We start from the raw sequence: 23,340 nt of genomic DNA on the forward strand, positions 1-23,340 counted from the left end.
CCCAACAGGTGTGGCTACGAGTTCTTCGGCTGATGCCTGCTCTCTCCACAGCTCGACAGTACAGTTAGGGGGTAGCGGCTTGGTCCACCCTCCCGGGCCCGGCACTTTAGTTTGAGCTATCTTCCACCAGCAGGATGATAGTGATGCAGGGGGGGCGACCTACACTCTAGCCTGCTACAGAGCTTACTCCACAGGAGTGGTGCAGTGAGAGAGAGGAGTGTTGGGAGCTCATCAGTGGCCTTGGCCAGAGCTGATCCATACTCTCAGAGGACAGCTTGAGGGACTACAGGGCAGCTCTGACCGCATGCGGGAGTGCCGCGAGGCTTTCCTTCAACTCTGGCGCCCTGGGCCTTTCTACACCATAGTCCAAGGTGTGCTCAGATGGCACTACCGTCCACCTGTGTGGCTCTTCCCTCCTCCCATCGCTTGATTTAGCCTCATTGTATATATGCTGTTTTTTCATTGGGAGAGTCTCCCCATCATGTTTGTTGTAGCCCTCTCTTGCAGAGGTGGTTGTAGCCCTATGGGCAGTTTTCATTAACTAATGGAAGGATCGTTTTCTCGGAAAAAAAAGAAAATCTCGTTCAAAGAACAGATTGAGCGGTTTACCTTGGGACTTCCTACAAAGATCCGAGATCATTGCTTAGAGCAAAAGTCAGATTTCATTCAGGCACTGATGATTCATGCGAAACGGGGTTTTGCCATTCATTCTGGTAGTTTGACCTACCCCACAGATGAAATCATGACGCAAAGGACCGAACAGACTTCGAACAATAAAAGTAGAAAGAAGAAGAGTAACCCAGAAAAGAAAGAAAAGGATGCATGACCCAAGCTCACTTTTCAAGAGAGGGCAAACTACATCAAAGAGGGGAAGTGCTTTGGATGCGGGGAAACTGGTACATCTCCGCCAAGTGCCCTAAAAAGGCACCGAAAGAACAGAGCGACAAAGATGAAGACAGGCTTGAGAGTTCAAAAGCAGCTAAGGATTTCACCCCCTTTGTTTGTCCATCACTTCATGGATGATTGGATAAGGAGAGGTTAATCTTTACTACTTGAAGCTTGAACAAGCCTTTCCAAAAGCTTGATATCAACTGTGGTCCTTGATTTGAAACAATGTCCCTTGGAAGCCCATGATAGTGGTAAATATCCTCAAAGAAAAGCTTTTGCATTCCTTCCCCAATTAATGAAGAAGGATGATAGCCTTGTTGTAGCTTGCGAAGCTTGGTTTTGACAACGGCTTCTCCAAGCGTGTTGAGAGAAGTGAGCCAATGACTTGAGAAGCACGAGTCTGGTGAAGCTTTGGTTGCATGCATATAAACAGCTTCACTGTCGAAAGAAGCCTCTAAACTTTGATTTTGTCCCATCATACTTTTCCGGTTGGTTGACCTTGGGATCCCTTCTTTATTGTGGTGGACTAGTTGGAACTGCGGGTGGATTTTTGCAGGTATTGGCTTCATGTAGTTCTTGGATTGGGTGTCCAAGCTCTTGCGCCACTGGACGTGGCAAGCGTGTTTGTTCTACTTGCCCCATTGGACTAGCTGAAATCATGGGTGGATTTTGGCACATATTGGCTTTAAGTAGTTCTTGCACTGGGGGTTGAAGTTCTTGCACCACCCGACCTAGCAAGTGTGGCTGCTCTACTTGCCCCATTGGAATAGCCAAATTCATGCGTGGAATTTGCCACATAGTGGCTTTATGTAGTTCTTGGACTCGGCATTGAAGGTCTTGCACCATTGGACTTGGCAAATGTGGTTGCTTTGTTTTCCATTGTGCATGTAGCTCCTGAATTTGTTGTTGCTACTTTTGCAAGCTAGACATAACACCTTGCAAAACAGATTGCTGCATGGCTAGGCAAGATTAAGAAGTGGAGTCTTGCCAAAGTGTTATGAGCGCGTCTTGAGCTAGAAGCGAGGGAGAGGAGACGCTTGCAATTAACAAGATCTTAAGACTTGATTACAACACTTAATCTTGATTACAATACTTAATACTTGATTAAGAAAACTTGATACAAGATGTGATACTCGATTAAGAAAACTTGATACAAGACTTGGATTACAAGACTGGAGTACAAGGCAAGACTTGGTTACAAGGACAAGACTCGAAAACAAGACAAGATCTGGAAGAGGACGTACCTCGCAGGAGCCTCACAATTGGTGTTGAGAAGACTAGAACAAGACTCGAACACAAGACAAGAACTAGAAGAGGACTTACCTCATAGGAGTCTCACAACTCGTGCTGGCAAGACTGAGGGGCTTGTAGCCCAAGATCTCTATTTATACTAAACCTTAAGGAGGTTAAGAACCATCTAGGTGCTTCAACCTTCCTCAAGCTTAAGGAGGTTAAGAAGCTTCTAGGCTTTTCCTCAAGCTTAAGAGGTTAAGAAGCTTCTAGGCTCTTCCTCAAGCTTAAGGAGGTTAAGAACCTTGTAGGTGCTTCCTTAAGCTTCTAGAACTTTCTAGGACCTTCTAGATTCTTCTTCAAGCTTCTTGAACTTTCTAGGACTTTTCTAAGAGTTCGCATCTGTGACACAAGTGATTTATGGTGATAACTCAGGATGGGTGCTCAATGCGTACTCAAGGTTCCTTTTACTTCATGAGAGATGTGCAAAAGACTAGAGAGAAAAGAGAGAATGATGCTATGAGTGAAGGTTCTGTGGGTGATAGAGGGAGAAGAAGACTAACACTAGATGCGGTTCCAAACCCGCCTCCAAGGGCCCCCCTCTCTATCAGTGGAGAGGTATTTGCTTTAGATTGCCAAATGTTGATACAAGGGATCTAGATGCTGAGATGCCGATGGGATGTGGTTGTAGATGCTTGGATCTGTGAGGCTGATGGCGGAAGAGTGAAAACGCCAGACTAGAGAGAGAAGAGAGAACGATTCTATGAATGAAGGTTGTGTTGGTGATAGAGAGAGAAGAAGACTAACGCCGGATGGGGTTCCAAATCCGCCTCCAAGGGCCTCCCGTTCTATCAGTGGAGAGATATTTGCTTTAGATTGCACAAATGCTGATATGATAGATCTAGATGCTGAGATGCCGATAAGATGTGGCTGTAGATGTTGGGATGTGCGAGGCTAAGGGCTGAAACCTGAAAACGCTAGGCTTGAAGGGTGAAAACTGAAATTGCTGAGTGATCTGCAAGCTGAGGGTAAAAACATCAAGTCTGAGGGTGTTTCTAAAAACGTTGGGTGAGAGGAAATGCCAGGATTGCTGATGGCTGAAAACGCTAGAGGGTACTGCTGTCCTTGGTTTGGGTACTGAACTTATGCTTCTGTGGATGACCCCTAGGGGCTCTTATAAGGAACAAAGGGAGGTTGGACAACCCTTCTTTTTTGGGTCACCTGCCACTCTTAAAAAGCACAGATTTGAGATCAACATGCCCAAGTGGTCTTGGGCTACATGCAATCTCAAACAAGCAAATTTTTTTGTGGCTTAATGGTCCTTAATCCTTATAGGTCAATCTGTGTTTATTTTGGGTTCATCGATTTATGCATCATATATTCTTCAGATCTTCTTCGAGGCAACCTGCATAGATCACCTCAAAGAAGATTCCCTCTTCAGATCTTCTTTGTGGCAATTTGTCTATGATTGCTTCAGATTGCTTTAGAGAGTGTGACATGCTTGCTTCTAACCTTGAAGTGTTTCACCAGCGCTTCTCATTTCTTCTTGGACAAGCTTCTCACTAAAGCCTCACCAATTGTAATTGACTTGAATGTAATAAATTTGATGCAGGTTTCACCCCAAAAAAAAAGGTTTGACAACCTTTCTCAAATGAACTCATAGTTTATTGCATGCATTTCATCCACATGATATATATTGAACAGTGTAACGGGGAACGTTTCGGAACGCAGCCCAAACGTTCCGAAACGGCGTTCCGGACGAGTCCCGTTCCCGAAACGCAGTCGGGACTCGGGAACGGAACACCGTTCCGGAACAAGGGAACGGAACACCGTTCCGGAACAAGGTGTAACTGGAACGGTGTTCCAGAACGGGGGGAACGCGGGGCGGAACGGGCAAAAGTAGGCATTTGGAGGATATATTTAGGGTTGTTTGGGGGACATATTTGGGGCAGTTTGAGGGCAGGTTTAGGGACAGATTTGGGGGCAGTTTTGGGGTTGTTTAGGAGTTGATTTGGGACTAAGTTGAATGGAGGTAATTCAAGCCTTACTTTAGTCAACCATTCCGGCCCCGTTCCCGTTCCGGGCCTCCTTCCTCCTCCCCGTTCCCGTCCCGTTCCGGACCCTCCCATTCCCGTTCCCCGTTCCCGTTTCGGGTAACTATGATATTGAAGCATTTCACCAGATTTATTCACATTATTTGCATTCTTTTGTATTTTCAACAAAAAGCACTTGAAATCTTGCTTGAAAAAATTGCATGAAAGCAGAGGCACATTGCACAAAGAAAACTGCAGACCATCCAAACCATTCTTGGAGGGCCAAAGGCTTATCCCAATAGTGGTTTAATTCAAGCCATCAGAGTTACTATTATGTCATGACACCTAACACTGACCAAGTATGAGAGCTTGTTATGGGTGAAGCTTGTTTTGAACAGTATAGATAATGTTCATTATTACTTTTATCCTTTCTGACATGTGTGTGTGTACAGGAAGCAGAAATTGCAGCTTCTTTAGATTCTATCACAGCAACGACTACACAAGCAACTGAGAAACGAGGCTCTGCTCTTTTAAATTTGAAATGTGCTGATGTTCAGGTGCCTGACTACTCTTTTGAAAGGTTTTGCTGTTTAAATAGATAAATGTCAGTATTGATGTCTTCTTCTTTTCTGTAGACAGGGCTTCTGGGCAAGACCTTGTTGGAATTGCAGTCCAATAAGGGGGAGCTCCTTCCTCCTCACAAGGTCTCGGCACAATTGTGGTGGATCGGCACCTATCTACTGCTTAAAATCAAGGCCCTCGTTTTTTTTTTTGTTTGAAAAGCAAAGAGTTACTGGTGAATGCAGATGACTTCTCATGATGTTGTAATCTTGAAGCCAAATAAAGCAGAGTCTAGCAGCTCACCTCTTGGTCAGGGCATTGTATACCGGGTTAAGGCTAGTAGTTTGACCTTAACTCTCTAATTCTACTTTCATTTTTTGGTTGAAGTTTCTGGTGCTCAAGATCACACCTGAACTCAATTTAACCAGGATACCTCAATTATAGTTGCGGTGGATGATGTACCAGACGATGGACTGAATTCACCCCTTCGGCTTGAGAAAGTGGCCAATGAGGTTTTTCCTTGTTGCTAATAGCTGTTCTGCTTTCGTATTTTTGGTGTTGCCCTTTTTGCATAGCTATGATTTATTGCGGGCTGACTTTGGTTGAAGGTAACTTACAGAAGATTAAAGGATACCCTAATCGTGTTGAGCAAGGGTGTTCACAAGGGCCCAGCTGTTGACTTGGTTCCTGTACTTTTTGGAACTAATCCTCCTCTATTTGCCAAAAACACCTCCACATTTACTCCTTTTAATGCTTCTCTTGATCCATCTCAGGTTCAAGTGTTTCCTCATGCATGTACTCAGAGGCAACGTTAAAAGCTTTAATAAGAGAGAGACCATTGACTGGTTTTTGCAGAGAAAAGCTGTACACAAGGCACTAAGCTGTACACATTTTATGCTTCTACATGGTCCTCCCGGTACCGGAAAGACCACTGCTGTGGTGGAGATTATATTACAAGAGGTCAAACGTGGTAAGAAGGTGCTTGCATGTGCTGCTTCGAATATTGCAGTTGACAATATGGTAGAGCGCTTGTCTGCCCACAAGTAAGTTTCTTTTTCTTAGCAACACGAGCTCCGTTGTCCTTTCACGACACAGTGGGATTTTGGATTAACAGCTACTCTCATGCTAGGATAAAACTGGTTCGCATGGGTCATCCAGCAAGGCTGTTACCTCAAGTCTTGGAGAAAGCTCTTGATGCACAGGTTCATTTCAAGTGATGCCTACTCATTCTGTCCTTGTTACATGTCAAAATTATTGTAGGCTAAGAGGTTTCTATGTAAAAGTGGGAGCCATGAGGTGCTGGGTGCAACCCTCACCTTGATTTTTGTGTCATCTAAAAGACATTACCTAGAAAAAGAATTTGTTGTTTAAAACAAAGCAGATCACCCTGTTTGTACTCTGTTCTGCATGGTGTATAGGTCTCATCTTATGAACGGCTGGCAACTGCAAAAAAGTAGCTTTTAATTTGTTGATCTAACAACTCGGAAACAGGGTAGTGTCGTTTCTTCCCTGATAGAAGAGATCCTGGTAGCATCATTTTCTACTCTTGTAAACAGGCTAGAAGTTTAGTTGGTCTAGGCATCAAGAAGTTGATATTTTCCAGATGTATTTTAACAACTCATAATCGTTTTGACTGATGTTTGCACCATTAATAAGATCCTATCTAAGTTCACTACTTGAAAATTCACATGAGGGGATTGAATCAGAAAACTAGCTGCCACCACGAGGTAAAGATGGAATAGAATTACATCTGCCAGTGCATTCCCTTCCATGATAGTCAGCAGCAGCAGCATTGCCTCTTGAACAGGGAATTAACCATTACGTTGTTGAAGAGGTAACCTTTAATAACGTTGGCCTCGAAGCTAATGACTCAACATTAAGTTACTCTAGAGTTTTTGAACAACCTCACACTCTGATTCATTACATACGGAAAGCTCATTTCGCAAACTGTAATAAACCTCTCTTCTACACCCGTGTACAAACCAAGCCTCTCCTCAAGCCATTCCCTCACCGGCATCCAGTGCTCCATTGCTGTCCATCATCGGCATCATCGAGATCTGCATTTTCATCCCTTCATCCCTCTCACATCGGGAGTGCAATTCAGTCTTAGATCTACCCCTTGGTGGCCATCCGCAATCCCACATCGAGAAAGATTCAAAGGTGCATCAAATCAGCCCCGGAGGTGCCTTGTTTCGAGGAATTACCACGGTGACATTCACCATTCGAGACAATATAGTCTGTACTTGAGGTATTGCATGTATGTACATTCCATTTACGCAATCTAAAGCAAATACCACATCGGCAACGGTGTGGGGGACCCTTTAGAAGGGTTGGTTGGGTCCCCATCGGGTGTCATTCTCCTCTTTTCTCTCTCCACTTTGTAGTCGCACATTAGACGGTTTTCTACAAGGGTTGTGTCGATACCACCCGCAGTCCATCAGGGTCGAGCTCAAGCCAGCTGTTGTTGGCACGCGTGTGTAGCTGCAACGTGTACACTTGTAGCCTCAAGATAACTGAAACTGGCCCATAGGGCGGTAGACTTAAGCTTTCACCCGATTCTTCACTTGTTTACTTTACTTGACTTCACGACACAAAGGAGAATTTCACGAATAAACCTGTGACTGGAATTAACACTTCAAACAAAGCACGGCTTGGCAGCTAGAGTGCTACCGAGCAGACAACGACACCTTGTAGGCCCCAAAGACTGGCACCCCTTTTGGTATTTCTTTATTCTTATAAAACTTGGGAGAAAAACCTGCAAGTTCCTACGAGCTGTCCCGCTTTTTTTGGGTTGACATGGCCTACTCTAGCCCGATTTTGGCAGCATAACCGCAGTAGGAGGCTTCACAGACAAATTCTCCATGCCAAAGGTGACTTCCCCAGCGCGTACAGACACTTTCCTAAACCTGGCGAGAATCTGTAGCATGCTGAATTCTCTGTTTACTGCCCTGCAAATGCACCAGATCACTTGTACAGTGATCCCAACGCTTCCTCGAAGCTCTTGGAGGTACTAGGGATCAATTAGGGCCGAAACCCCAAACCTGCAAAATACACAGCAGGCTGTATTTTTCTGTTTTGGGCTCCGTTTTGCGTGCCAGTCACATCCATAGCAAGCGCTCGAGCTCCCGCACCTGTAGGGCTACTTGCCCTTTGAATCAGACGAGATTTCTTGTGTGAAATCTCTCCGAATTCACCTGTACTTGCGGGGGATTAGCAACTAGCTAATATGGTATCTGTGCAAGAGGCTCTTACCTCGGCAATCGCTCATGAACCCACGTGTACATACAGATGAAAAGCCCTTGAGCGGGGCATCACGTTTTTGTGTTCAAAGGGGGAGAGAGATGCACGAGAGAGGAATCATCGTGCTACATAGAGCAAGGGAGAAGGCAAGCTTTTTATTAAAGTTGTGATCACATGCACCCACTACTCACACACACAATAGCACTCGAATGATCAAAATCAGCCTCCTCTCACAAATTTGCCCCCCCCCTCTTCATGCAAGCTGGCAGATTGCTCTCGAGCCTCCAAGTGTCCAGTTTGCCTTTTTTGAGTCAATTCCCTAGTATCCACCAACTTGTAAGTGTAGCGTGGGGCATGAAATGGCTTTCAACTGAGCCTAGACACCCTTTTACTGCTCGGTTTCCAGTGCCGGCTGGCCCGACCATCTTGTGGCGATGTGTCCTTCCCGACAGCGGGTGAAACTCTCGGCCGTCGGTTGTTTCACATTGGCCACACAATGTCCGGCCATTTGTGACTCCGAAAAGAGGGTCCCAAAAATTAAATAAAAATGAAGGGAAAGAAACCAACAACTAAGGTTAGTGGTTGCCACAGCCTCGTGACATTAACCAGGATGTTATCGACGAGCAACTGTAGCTCGACGTCGTCGCAGGAGGAGCTGCACATTGAAGGCCGATTTGTGATTCATCTGAGAAAGTTTTGCCAAGACTAGCTGCAGCAACTGCAACACACACAGTTGTGGGACAGTACTCAGGTTTCAACGGGGCAGCTCGACACTGCTCTGTGGTGCCAGCAGGTCCCGTGAGGCAACAAAAGCAAGAGTAGGGCAGAAGCCTCACACGAGGTGCCTGAGGATTGACCAATCTGCCGACCTCGGAGATGACGATATCTATGAAACCCCGCCTAAATTGAAACGACAATTAGGCGGAGGATTCGAGAGAGCACACTATCGCCAGGTTGTGTGAGAGCAGAGGAACTTTCTAGAGTCAAAGATGACTTAATGTTTGAGAAGGTACAGGTGATGATTAAGGCGGAGCTGAACCTTTTGATGGGTGACATTGAAAAAGAGATGTATGCAAATGCGGAGACTTACAAAAAAGCTATGTATGCATGAGGAAAGAATTGGACAAAGAGATGCTTAGTAAGCGTGACGAGATGTACCCGAAATGCAGACAATTGCGAGGGCAGAAGTGAATGTAATGGAATGTATGATGCAAAAAGATTAGAGGATGCACTAGTTGCATTTGAATCCTGGAAATAAAAAATGGAAGAACGCATGAATGAAAAGGATGCATTGATTTAAGCACTTAAGGGAGACCTCACAGCTTGCAAAAATACCCTCGCAAAGGAAGGAGAAAACCAACCCTCAATGATAAAGGAGCTCGAAAGCATTAAGGAGCAGATGAAACCTCTACGGGAAGAGGAAGGGTAGAAGGCACAGACAACCTCTTCATGGGCGGAGCACCTATTCAAAACACAAGAGAAGGTTGATAAAGCTGAAAAGTGGATCGAGGACGCAAAGAAAGGAAAAGATAAGATGCCTCAAGCCACATCGACATCCACTATTATCAATATGACAATTGAGGAGGAGCAAAAGAGAAAGACTAGAGCCCTTCATGTGCGTGTTACAGGTCTCAAAGACACTGGAAAAGTAGAAGAAGAAGTGCAAGAGCTCGTGAAGCGCATGGGTATTTTTGAACCCACTCACAGAGGTGCTTGGAAAGTTGGCCTGAAGGAAAGTGATGAGAAAGGAAGGCCCAAGGAAAGAGCACTCATTATACGTTTCCCTATGTTGGAAGCTAGGATGGAATTCTTAAAGAAGAGACCAACACTCAAGCAAACTGGGACCTCAACACAGATAGCACACATGCAAGAGTTGATGCTAAAGATCAAGGCGGCGAGGAAAAAGGGAAAATTGCTTTCTACAGGGGAGGGAGAGTAGTGGTGTTGGAAAAATGCACCGCATGACGGTGCGAGACTTATGGGACCAGCCTTAAAAGTTAAAATGGCAGCATGGAATTGTAATGGATCAATGAAGCTAGATGTAGGCGCATTTGAGGATAGCTTTAAGGGAAGAGACATTATTTTTACTCGGAAATGCATCAGACTCCCGGCGGCACATTACCTAGAGCGACGGGATACCATTGGGAGACTACTTGTAGGTAGGATGTGAGATCAACACATAGAGGACGGGGGTAAGGAGGTGTGGCAGTTCTATTCAGGGAGGAGCTTCAACCCCTCACTCATATTGTTCGGAGAGATGAGCAAGCCAGATATATGTGGGTCAGAGTGAGAGCAAAGACAGGGAGGCCACTCTACATTGCAATATGCTATTTTGCCTCTAGCACATCTCATCTCCTAGTTCCAATGCTCGGTCAATGAGAGTACTGTGGGTTTGAGTATGAGCTGAGCTTTGAAGTGGTGGCTGCTCCTCTTATCTGTCCATTGTTTGGTGTGAAGAAATCAGTAATCTGTCTCTGGGATTGTCTCTCTCTAGGTCTCCTCAGTAAACTATCTCTGTGTCTATGTAACTCAAGTAGATACAGGCCAACACATCTCTGGTCCTGATAGCTCATGACTCTCGAGAAGGGTCCGAAGCCTTCTCTGAATAAACAATGGAAGCGACCCCATATCTCGTAATACACTGTGCACTGACATACATAATGTGTCTTCGTCTTTGGCTTTGAATGGCATAGGCGACATATCCTTCTAGCTGTTGGTATCCCTTTGAATCTACTAGTCTCAATCTCAAGTTGATGTGAAGATGTCCGTATCTGACCATTGGCACACCGTAACCCTTGAGATAGATGTGTATCCATATAGCTGGGACGAATCACGAACCCATCCCCTGTGAGTTGAAGAGGATGCTCTCTATAGAAAGCCATCTTCGTGCCCAACTCCTGTGTCGGCTCTATCCATGTCCTCTTGGTGTCTATTGGGTCAGGTCTTGGCGAACGAGTCTAGTAATCTCCACCCATGTAAGAGACAACGATGGTGCATCAAGGGAGTATTGGAAGGGAGGCAAGCTGTCCATGTTGAAGCCATGTATCTGGAACCATGATGACATCCGTGCATATTAGCATGATGTGTCCCCCTGTAAAGCTAATTGTCTGGAGGACTCAAGGGCCAATTTGGCATATCTGTCTCTGATAGTATCCCATAAGCTGTGCATAAAGGAGACTGATCTGGTAAGCGCCTCTATCTCCATAGGAGGGGCCGCTAACTCAGCTCTAATGATCTCGTGTGGCATGGAGGCATTGGCTCTAATTAGCCGAGAGATCATAGATACCAAGGGCCTCTCCATACCTCTCCACCCATCTTGACCCACAGAGGGTCCCCAAACCTGAACCCCATAGAGCATAGTTGAAGCTACCGAGGTATCAAGGAGCCAGAGCTTTGTTCGGGGTTATTGGAATTGAACCTGTGAATACATCCTCTCCAATCCTCCCAAGGCCGCATACGCTCTGGTGTGCAGTCTAGTCTCTGCTGCTCTCCTCAAAGAAAACTTTGGCCAAGTAAAGACTACCCCAAGATAAGTGTTTGCATTTGTATACTCCACAGTCTCCTGACCATAAGTGATTGTAGGTGCTGATCTCCCGATCCACTGTTGTGTGGTGTTAAAACACCATAACCTTGGTTTTACCAAGGTTTACACACAGTCCACTATCCTCCTCAAAGCTATGTAATGCATCCAAGCGTCGCTGCATACCCTCCGGTGAGTCAGAGATCAACACAATATCATCAGCATATAACAACAATAGAATCCATGTCCCTGCCAGCTGGGCACCTCTGTCACCCTCAAAAACCTCATCTATATAATACCAAATAGAGTAGGAGACAATGGACAGCCTTGTTTCACTCCAATAGTGGAGTGAACTAAGTTAGATATCCCATCTGGAGTGCGTACATGTCCCACCATTGATCTGTATAGAGTCATGATCCCCAAATCAACGCAATGGGCACTCCCATCTCCTGTGGTCTGCGCATCAATCTGGCTCAAGGCACCACGTCAAATGCTTTGGCGGAATCCAGAGCTACAATAAATCCGTCTCCCATGTGCCCTACCCTCCTCAATGATGGCTCTGAGTGTCAGAATATGGTCAAGAGTGGAGAAGCCTCTCCTAAAATCGGCCTGTCCCGCTGCTCGTATGCCCTCACTCTTTGCCCATCTGCTCAACTGCTACTCAAGGATACATGCATACAACCGTGCCGTGTGTCCAATTATAATAGTACGGTAGTTTCCAGGCTCCGTAGGATCACTTGCCTTGAAGGTAGGCACAATAGTAGACAGTTTCCAAGTCTCGGGTAGACCCTCATACTGACATGATTGAACAGAATTGCAAGAACCTCTGCCAACATATCTCTAGCATGTGTAAAGTGCTCTGCTACTAGACCATCATGATCATATGCCCTCCTGGTCCTTATCCTGTCAATGGCTGTCTTTACCATCTCAGTGGTGAAGAAGGTACTCGTAGATGGGCATGGCTCAGGAGGATCTGGAAGGGGTGTCTGTCCAGGGACCTATATAAGGATGTTGCATATTGACCCCACACATCAGGAGAAGTAATCACTGGGGGAGGGGAGTGCGCATGAAAGAAACACCATGCCTCTTCAGAGTCTCTACTCCAGAACAACTGGTATAAGTCTTGTTTCAATGAGCTAGGAATGCTCGCTTCTTCCGCCGCACAAGGCGCTTGAAGGCTATCCGAGACTGTCTGTGATTGATGACCCCTAGGAGAAGGTCTCTTTGAAGCTGTGCTCTCGTCTCTCTACACTCCTTGTCATACCAAATGTTCTGAGGCATGGTCCCAGAACGGCGTCTCTGATTAGGCTGAGTGTGTGGGTATGCCTCTGCTGCTGTATCATGCAATGTCTCACTCAGTAAAGTGGTGATCTCCTCCACTGAGAGTCGTGGCCTGGCTGCTGTACATAGACGACTATAGATCTCCTCTGTATAAACACAGTCAGTCTCTGGTGTATATGTATAGCGGGTATTTGTCCTCCCTCTCGACACTTGGGGATGTACTGTATTGAGAGGAGACAGAAAGTGTCAAGAGAGCATGATCCAAAAATTCATAGATGCAAATCAAGCCCTGAATACATCAAAACCCTTATAAAGATGTCTTTAACACAAATAAAGCACTAGAATTGTATCTTCTGCTGTGTTGCGTGAATCTCCCGGCTCGCTGCTCCTCGGTCCACGTCCAGAAAGTTGTTTTAACTTGTCAAACCGCGATTGTGAAAGACAAACTCGTGTGCCTTTTTTTCGTGCATGTCACCTCCTAAAATAATTGCTCTTTGCATGAAGCCCCTATTCGAGAAGCTTACAATGCTTTTCCACTAATGTTGCGTTACAATTTACAATAATAAATGTGTCCAAAATCACAAAAATATCCTAAAAAGGCCCAAAATCCAAAAAATTCTAAATTTTTTATTGTGACCACGTCCCTTTGGGACCAATCGTAACACCTTTACTCGAGGTGATCAATGATAACAAATGAAACACTCTTTGAGTATCTTTCACACCATGATTGTGTAGCGGCATGACAATGTTGCATACTTGGTTCACATATTGGATCTCTTGGAACTCTGGAATGGGTTTTCTAGAGTGGGATTACCTGCCGAACGTCAGTGGCTCCTATCTCTGATGAGGAGTGTAAGCTGGATTATTTTTGTTTTGTGGGTATGTTTGTATGCAACAGGCATCTGTAGACAAGAAAAGAATTATTGTGTGGTGTATTTGAGAGAGGGATACAGGGCTCATAAGCATGTCCCCAGGTGAGGCTTTGGGAGCTTTGTTGTAATCAGTTCTTGCTTTTATGGAGTGCTCATTGCCTCCTCTTCCTTATGCACGGTAGTAGCCCTATTTGGAGCATATTCCTCTACGATAGTAGCTATCACATATCTATCTACCACCTAAAGATGCTTAATATGTCTTCTGGGCTTCTGTTCTGGTTTTTGGAACATAATTAGACCGATCTTTTTTGGAAGAGCAAAAGCATGGCTTAATAGTGTCTAGTGTAGCTGCCGCTTGGAGGCAGTCTGACCACGTGTATAGACTGCAGCTGTAGTTAACGCCTTCAAAGAATTGTAGAACTTTCTATTTTGCCTTTTTATCATCAGGACTCGAGCTATATCTCCATTGCCTTGATTAATTATTTCTTTCGATGTATTGTGTTGGAGAAATTATGCTTAATATCTCCAATCTTTTCGTAACACTTTACTCTCGCTTTCCACAGGTGATGAAGGCAGACAATAGTGCTCTTGCAAATGATGTAAGGAAAGAGATGAAGGTAATGACTATATATGTTTATGAAATTTTAATTTCAGGTGAAAGGCTCGGGCCATCCTTTGAAGTTCTCCCTGATGTTACAAGAGGTGTTGTGATAGAGAGGTTGGAAGGGGCAAGTGCTGAAGCGTATTTTTTCTTCTGTCAACAATTCCAAAGTTTCAATGAGCTGCAATGTAGTTACCATTACATATAGATCATGGGCTCTCAATTGCTTGATGACTGTTCCACACAAAACAGTTACAATCTTGAGGTAAGGGGCCAAGGCCCAGAATAAGGGGATCAAAATGGGAAGAGAAGGGAGAGGAGCAGGGCTTCGGTTTATTGTAAGAGTTCCCAATTTTGAGTTACACACTGATGTTTATGAGTTTAATTGAAGCCAAATTTCGACCTTGTCTTTTGCCCCTGTATCTGCTTTTTTTTTTTGGGTGGGGTGGGGTAGGGGTTAATTTTGTTATGGCTTGCTAATCCTCTGTAAAGTCGTTTGTAGAAAGTATACATTTTTCTAACTTTGATAACTCTTATGTAGATTCTTGGTCTGGTCTATTTGCTTAAATGTGCTTAATTTAATTATTTGTTTTGCCCATCTGTGGTCAGACTATATGGCTAGACTGATTGGTCTCAATGCAGGCACTGAATCTGAAGCTTTTGAAAACAAAAGATAGGAGAAGCAGAGGAGATATTCGTAAAGAACTACGGCACCTTGCGAAGGAAGAACGTCAAAGGCAACAGCAGGCTGTCTCTGATGTGATCAAGGATGCTAATGTTGTTCTTACCACATTGACTGGGGCACTCTCTTATCAATTGCAAGAAGTAACTTTTGATGTTGTTATTATTGATGAAGCTGCACAAGCTTTGGAGGTGGCTTGCTGGATGCCGATTTTGAAAGTAAGAATTTTTTTTTTGGTTAAAGGTGCTGTATTATTTCAGCAGTTTATTCATGCTCTTCTATTTTCTTAGGGGCCTAGATGCATTTTAGCCGGTGATCATCTGCAATTGGCTCCTACTGTACAAAGTGTTGAAGCTGAGAAGCGTGGCCTAGGAAAAACTCTGTTTGCACGCTTGACAGACTTATATGGTGATGCAGTGACAGCAATGCTTACTTTACAGTATCGAATGAATCGTCTAATCATGGATTGGTCCTCACAGGAGCTGTATGATAGTAAGGTCTGAGGGTGTTAAAGTTATCTATTGACGTAAAGGTAACAAATTAAATAGATTGTTCTCGATCTTGCAGCTTGAGGCCCATGAAACTGTCGCAAACCATTGTCTTTATCAACTTGATGGAGTCAAGCAGACTTCTGTGACAGAATCGGTTCTTGTTATGATAGACACGGCTGGGTTGTGCTTACTCTATTTTCATTGCAGCGGACTCATTGGAGCACACTAATTATGTTCCTCTTTGCCTGATTAGATGTGATATGGAAGAAAGGAAGGATGAAGAAGACAGCACCTTAAATGAAGGAGAAGCCAAAGTTGCTCTAGCCCATGCAAAGAGGCTAGTGGAAAGTGGGCTGAGCTCTAGAGACATTGGAATAATAACTCCGTATGCAGCACAGGTATATTTGCTGTAAGGATTCAAGTAGTTTGCAATTGACATAATATGTTGATAAGCTCTACGCATGTTTGGCTGATTTGCGCTATATTCTGTTCTTGATAGTGATTACTTCAGTGACACTATATAAGAATCATGAATGCCCCGAATCTACAATAGGTCTGCAATACATGATTGTGCTAGGAACACAGCATTCATGATTCTTATATAGTGTCACTGAAGTAATCACTATCAAGAACAGAATATTGAAAATTTACCATGTTATGGGAGAAAAAAGATGAAAGAAGTACGTGTTTATAAGTGGTTTCAGTTGATCCTGCGGCTTTATAATCTGTTCAGGTTGGGATTTTGAAGATTATGAGGGGTGAAGAAAAGGTTTTAAAAGATGTTGAGATAAGCACAGTAGATGGCTTTCAAGGTAGAGAGAAAGAGGCCATTATAATTTCCATGGTCAGATCCAACACTAAGCAAGAGGTATTGCCTTCTGAACTTTGCTTTCAATACAATATAAATTCTTCTCTTGACTTTTGATTGCATATGTGATCTCTAGAAAATTCTTTCATTGTTGCTTGAGAAACATAAAATTATAGTAAGGGTGAACCTGTCTGCACTGTCCCACAGGATGGTGGTGGTGTCGTCACTGTTTCCTTAACCTGTGCCCATGCATCCTGAATGTACAAAGGAGCATACTCTGTAAATTTATCCTACGCTCCCTGGACCAACGAGCCCCTCCTTTTATTTTTTTCCTTGCTCTTCTCTGGCTTGCGGAGTTTTCTTTGTTTCTACCTTTCTAGGAGATTGCTTCAACCCATACAAAGCTTTCTTACATTTTCACACTTTATCCTCTTGTCCCTTTCTTGACAAAACCACGAAGTTGCGTTACATAAACTTCCTTAAATATGTCACTATTCAAGAAAGCAGTAACACTGTTGGATTGATGTACATCCCAACCAAAATGAGCTGCCAATGCACATAGAAAACGCACAGTAGTCATACGACAAGTGGGAGCAAAAATCTCTTCATAATCTATACCTTTCTGTTGTGCATACCCTTTTGCAACAAGTCGAGCATCATAGTGTTCAATCTCACCATTCGGCTTGCGTTTCAACTTGTAAACCCACTTCGTACCAATGGCCTTTTTGCCAGGAGGCAAATCACATAAAGTCTATGTAAGCAAATCATGTTCTGATTGCATGGCAGCCATCCAATTTTCTGAATTATGTGCTTCATCAAAAGACAGATGTTCCTCAACATCATGTAAGCTAGACACAGCTAAAGCATAACAATCTGATGCATAAGATGGTGGCGAGAACCTGAACGAGTACGGCTAGACAAAGGTGCATCCAATTTACTGTCACCCAAAGTATGCACCAACCATTTAGGCATACCTCTAGCGTCCTCATTCTTAGCCCATCACGTACATCACGTACATCCGCATTAGTAATAGGTTGATCTGTAACATTTTCAGAAACCCCCATAGGCTATACATTTGCCTCATCGGAATTTACATTCGAACTTCCATCATTGAAAAAAGGCAACAAAGTGTCATAAATGTCTTGTGAGCTTACATTACTGTCTCTAGTACATGACAGCAAGGGCTGAAGTCCACAAACACAACATCCCGTGTGACCAAGATATGCTTTGTTTGCGGACGATACAACATGTAACCTTTTCTTTTAGCACTATAAGCAACAAAAATACATTTGACAGCCTTATCATCCAATTTCTTGCGCTGCGTTTGTAGCACCAAAGCATATGCCAAACAATAAAAAACGTGTATGTGCTCAATAGAAGGCTTTCTATCATGCCATGCTTCATATGGAGTCATAGAGTGCAAAGCTTTTGTAGGACACCTGTTTAGTACATAAGTGGCACACATATGGCCTCAAACCAAAACGAATGCTACAAAGCTTGACTCTTGACGATACACCGTGCCATTTCTGTAAGTGATCTAATTTTTCCTTTCAGTAACACCATTTTTCTGAGGCATATAAGGCAATGTACATTGGTGTTTTATCCCACAACTAGCCAAAAATACATTAAACTCATGAGATATATATTCCCCCCCTCGATCGGAATGGAGGGTGTCCATAGTACATTTCGAGACGTTTTCAACCATATCCAAAAATTGTTTGAAGCACATAAATACTTCGGACTTCACTTTAAGCGGATATACCTATGCATGCCTGGAGTAATTATCAATGAAAGTCACAAAGTAAAGGTAATTGCCCAAGGACGGAGTTTGCATGGGGCCACAAACATCAACTATGCACAAGCTTCATCCTGTATGTGGCCCTAACTGAAGCATCCTTTGGAAACTTTGAACGTTGCATCTTACCTAAAATACAGCCTTCACAAACATGTTTGATAGGTGCTTCAAGAGGTGGCAAAGAAGCAACCATATCAGATTTCTGCAAACGTAGTAAACAAGCAAAATTCAAATGTCCAAAACGTGAATGCCAAAGTTTTGCATCTGAAATAGCCTTAGAATCCAGAACTGCAGTCGCAAATTTTTTTCCACACTTGCCATACAAAGTGAGCTTATAGAGCCCACGACATAATATGCCAGATGCAACAATTTCATCACCGAAACTGAGATCATGTACTGTACATATGTCATCCACAAATTTGACTACAAGACGAAGTCTAGCAAGTGCAGATACAGACAAAAGATTCTTCTTGATCCCAGGTACATACAATGCATCAACAAGTGTGAAAGAAGCTCCATTTGTAGCAATAAGTGCAATCTTTCCAACTCCCTTGACCGGATAAGAGGGATTGTTGGCACAAGTGACTGAATTTCTATGAGGGACATCCTCGAGAGAAGTAAACAAGTCACGATGAGCGGTAATTTGCTATGTAGCACCACTATCAAAGTACCACACTTGAGCATCTACTACAATTGACATGCATCATAGACATTAGGATTATAGTGCACTTTGCACTAAAAGCCCATTCTACATCAACATCAGCATCAGAGTCTCCTTTCGCAGAAGACTCAACAATAGTTGCATTTGCAGTGGAACCAATTTCTTTCTTCTTAGCCTCACTTGAGCATCTACTACAACTGACATGCATCATAGACATTAGGATTATAGTGCACTTTGCACTAAAAGCCCATTCTACATCAACATCAGCATCAGAGTCTCCTTTCGCAGAAGACTCAACAATAGTTGCATTTGCAGTGGAACCAATTTCTTTCTTCTTAGCCTCTTTGGTCTTCAACTTAGGACACTGCTTGATCAAGTGATCATTAGCTTTACAGTAATGGCAACTCATCTTCTTTTTGCCCTTATCGCCATAATTCCCACACAAATTGCTACCAGCAGAAGCATTAGAAACAGATGATTTACCACTCACAGAAGAACCATGAGAAGTGGCTACATTGCTGTTACCATCTTTTCTTTGAGCAGCAATAAAGGCATGTTGAACTGCACGCTGTTTAGTCCTGTTTTTTCTGGAAAGTGATCTTGCAACAGCAATGCGCATAGTGCATCAAACTTGACAACTTCAAAATTTCCTTGGGTCATAAGTCTCCAAGTACTAGCAAAAGTCTGGTAAGAATCTGACAAAGCATCAAGAACAGTCCACACAAAGGCAATTGTCAGAAATGAAGTGGTTGTGGTAGCGAAGCTGTTTGTGTTTCCAACTTTATAGAAGGAAAGTATGTTGGCGTGAAAGTATTAATTTTGTTAAGTAGGATTACTTATTTAGTTTAATTAAGTGGTTGTTTAAAGTAGTGGAGCGGTTTGAAGGTTATCAGTATCGATCTGTACAACATTGTGTACCCATCTTTTCTGCTGAACAGGTTGGATTTCTCAGTGATGAGAGACGGATGAATGTAGCGGTCACAAGAGCTCGGCGGCAGTGCTGTTTGGTATGTGACACAGAAACTGTTAGCAGTCATGGTTTTCTCAAGCGCCTTGTGAAATATTTTGAGGAGCATGGAGATTATCTGAGTGCCTCAGAGTATGTGGCATGAACTGGTGCTTTTGATTTTCCAATTCCATGCAAATTTAGGAAGATGCTAGTTTTTGGATAATGTATTTGCAACACACATTACGTGAAACATGTTTGATTTCTTTTAGTTCGATTAGTACCGCGCATCTTCATTCATGTACACATCATACAATCATACATATCAACCCCGCGGCCCTGGATTTGTTAACCCGGTATATTATGGAAATAATTTCTTTATAGTAGTGAAGCATAAGCTTTATCATCGTCCCAAAAAGAAGAGTTATACAACCTAGAGTCTATGGTTTAACATCTTAAGCTTCCAAGTAAGAAGGTAATCTTCAATGCCTAAGGTTAGAGGCATTGCAGAGACTTGTGACGCAGCATTGTGTCTTGTTTGTATACATCATATTCACTTCTGTCAACAACAAAAAGAATGTGTGGCTCAATTGGCGAAGAGAATAGATTTTTATCAAAATTTGCCACCAAGATTTCTTAAAATTTATCATCTCAAATTCTATTCATGATACTTCCATTTGAGCAATCTTCCTTATTATGGTCTGCACCAAGAGTAGGGCTTCTTTTTAATCATGCAGGCTCGCATCATAAAGATTCTTTTTGAAACTAATATTCTTGTCTATCTGTTGAAAGGATTTTTGGTAGAGAGGAGAAGTTTAAGGCCTTAGAAACAATCACAAGAGATCTCAAATGTTTATTCTCAAGACCTGTTATTCAGGAGCAGATGTTGCGGCTTATTAGCACGGCTTCAACACCGATTATGAGCACATAACTATAGAAAAACCTAAAAACTCCCTCTGTATTGAACGCAGAGTCAAAGATGAAGGGGCAACATGCACAATGTTCCTCTTAAGACCGTCTAGTTTTACCTGAGCTGGCTCTTTCTAGCATCCTATGGATCTTTGGTATCCTTGTGATACCCGAAAGACAAAGTGTTGTCGTCTTCGAGCGAAGGTGGCACGACAATCATTTGACTGTTGGCCTGAGCTAGGCGTTAGCCCATTACATGGATCCTCAACCTAAATTTAGACAAACAAAGTACAATTGGAACTTCATTGTTGAGATGATCTCTCTTTCTCTGTCAAAGTCCAGATGGGGGTTGCAAATCATGGCCCTCTAGCCGTTGAATGAGTGACACATCAGCAGCCCGAACCCAATTTGTTTTTGCTTGCACCAACATCAGCTCTCGTAATTATAAATGTCACTGCCAATTCCCGTAATCTTCCAGCAATCGCTTTCAGTTCTTGTAAAATGCCAAGGGTCGTTTTTGCTGCACTAATATGATCGCCATTTTGCCCCCCCTCGACTTGAATATTTGATGGCCTTGAAAAGGACAGCTAGTGTCCTTTCTCAGGAATAATGGCTCACAGTATTGGCTCCCGGCTCCCTGCTGGCCGCCAGCTAGTCTCCATTATTCATGGGAAGGACACTAGGTAGTCCTTTCCCCACACCATCAGTGTCACTTGTCTGAGAGGAAGAAATGAACTTGGGCTACAGTTCACATATTAATCCACAAATAGGCCTCTTCAATTAGAGCTTGATGGCCCTCCTAAATGACGCTTTGAAAGAAATTTGATAGCATTCGGTAGGCACAAGAGGTAGACTTGATAATGCAGTCACAACCATAAGTGGACATCAAGTATTATATCACATGGGTGATTTTGCACGACTGTTGGGCATTTCTTAGTTGACAATATGTTTCAAGCTTTGGGTATAACCATCATTTTGATGACGAAATGTGCTGGTTCAAATGTTCTTAGGCTTTGGAGAACCTAAAACCTAGGCATCTATTCCTCTAATGTGACCCTTTTTTTGTGATTCACTTAGAATGCTCAAGAATGTGGATTTGATGCCAACATGTTGCACATTTGGAAAGCTTTGTTATTGGACCAATCGTTGAGCTATCTCTACGTAATGGGAACCATGCATAATGCTCGAAAGTGGGTCAAGTAGCCCTCGTCTTGAATTGGCAATTATCTCATCTAGCCTTGGCCTTAATAGTATTCAATAGATGAGAGCAAACAACCTACAAGGCAAAAGGTCATTGATGCTAATGTCATGGAAACAAGAATGATAGGCATGTTTTTGGACCTTCAAGTCAATCTTATGAACAAAATGTATTTTGGATTTCATGAGCAATGCATGGAACATCAAATTTCATAACAAACACTTATGTAGGCGTTAATTAAAAAAAGAAAATGCTCCCATGTGGCAATGGGAATCTTTTCCAACCATGCACTTACCACTTTACTTTGCAAGCATAAAGTATTTAGTATTGAGATGAAGATCCTAATGAACATATCACACACAAAGGGAGCCTTTCTACAGGAAAGCCTATACATAGGGGGTTGATGAAAGGGTGTTCTATACGAGCTCTTTATTTTGGCATGCAGAGAGCTTCAAGAAGAGCTCAAAGCTGATTCTCTCTCTCAAAAACAATTGTAAAACATGGGCTGATCTTTGTTAATAGGTCAACAACTCCATGCCAACATCTCACAAACTAGGAATATGTAGTAAATCCTCTCTCTTAAAACTCTCACAAATTAGGATTATGTAACATATGAATTGTGGCATTTTAGGTTTGGGCATGTTAGTTATAGAAATTTGAACACTATTGGATAATGTATACTCTTTTAAATATGCTACTTATACATGTATATTGATTTTAAGTTACTAGTACATTGTATCATGGACACGAATCTAGCTCATTTTAGAAGCTTCCAGAAGTTTTTAGAAGCTTGGAGAAAATTAAAGAAGAATCCAGAAGTTTTTGGAAAGCTCTAAAAAGTTGAAAAAGGATCTAGAAGGTTCTAGAAGAACTATAAGGATCAAGAGGGTTCTAGAAGATTTTAACCTCCTCAAGAAGAACCTAGAAAGTTCTAACCTCCTTAAGTAACCTCCTCAAACACTGATATAAATAAGGGTCGGTTACAAGCCCTCAGTCTTGCAAACACCACTTGTGAAACTCATGCAAGGTACGTCCTATCCTAGTTCTTGTCTTGTTATCAATTCTCGTTCTTGTCATCAGTCTCCTCAACAGCAATTGTGAGGCTCCTGCGAGGTAAGTCCTCTTCTAGTTCTTGTCTTGTTCTTGCAATCAAGCCTTGTCTTGTACTTGAGTCTTGTATCAAGTTCACTTAATGAAGTACTAAGTCTTGTAATCAAGATAAAGTTTCTTTATCAAGTATCAAGTCTTGTAATCAAGAGCTAAGTTTATAATCAAGTTCCAAGTTCTTGTACATTCTAGAACTTTCTAGGACCTTCTAGATTCTTTTTCAAGCTTCTAGAACTTTCTAAGACTTTCTAGAATCTAGTAGATGCTTGTAGAATCTTTTAGAACCTTCTAGAACTTACTTCAATGTTCTAAAATCTTCCACAACTTTCTTCCGAAATCTTTCAGGACTTTCTATAATCTCCTTAGTGTTTTCTTGTAGGAAACTCAAGAAGACTGACTCTCAATCCGTGACATTACCCCCTCCTCTAGTGACGAGTTCCACGAGGAGCGGTTTTGCTTCTTGGCATAAGAGCAAGGCTTGATGGATGTTGTTGATGATACTCACGAAGTTTGGACC

General features: G+C 42.9%; 1 protein-coding gene across 2 annotated transcripts in view; it reads left to right on the plus strand.

The window, feature by feature from the left end:
• The window catches only part of LOC147432375 (DNA-binding protein), a 37,072-nt gene extending 17,054 nt beyond the window's left edge, over positions 1-20,018 (plus strand). Inside the window, exons 2-15 of one of the 2 annotated variants that reach the window (XM_086492355.1) lie at positions 4,604-4,708; positions 4,787-4,855; positions 4,958-5,047; positions 5,141-5,224; positions 5,321-5,485; positions 5,568-5,755; positions 5,842-5,914; positions 14,189-14,242; positions 14,869-15,126; positions 15,199-15,405; positions 15,476-15,579; positions 15,653-15,797; positions 16,133-16,267; positions 19,602-20,018. In XM_086492355.1, the coding sequence (XP_086348481.1) occupies positions 4,604-4,708; positions 4,787-4,855; positions 4,958-5,047; positions 5,141-5,224; positions 5,321-5,485; positions 5,568-5,755; positions 5,842-5,914; positions 14,189-14,242; positions 14,869-15,126; positions 15,199-15,405; positions 15,476-15,579; positions 15,653-15,797; positions 16,133-16,267; positions 19,602-19,775 (1,851 nt within the window). In that variant the 3' untranslated portion in view covers positions 19,776-20,018. Of the gene's footprint in view, positions 1-4,603; positions 4,709-4,786; positions 4,856-4,957; positions 5,048-5,140; positions 5,225-5,320; positions 5,486-5,567; positions 5,756-5,841; positions 5,915-14,188; positions 14,243-14,868; positions 15,127-15,198; positions 15,406-15,475; positions 15,580-15,652; positions 15,798-16,132; positions 16,268-19,601 lie in introns of those variants that run through there. The other variant, XM_086492356.1, reaches the window with a different exon arrangement.
• The last annotated feature ends 3,322 nt before the right edge of the window (positions 20,019-23,340 follow it).

Source organism: Adiantum capillus-veneris, chromosome 20 (assembly GCF_014529385.1).
Source record: "Adiantum capillus-veneris isolate H3 chromosome 20, ASM1452938v2, whole genome shotgun sequence".
Lineage (NCBI taxonomy): Eukaryota > Viridiplantae > Streptophyta > Polypodiopsida > Polypodiales > Pteridaceae > Adiantum > Adiantum capillus-veneris.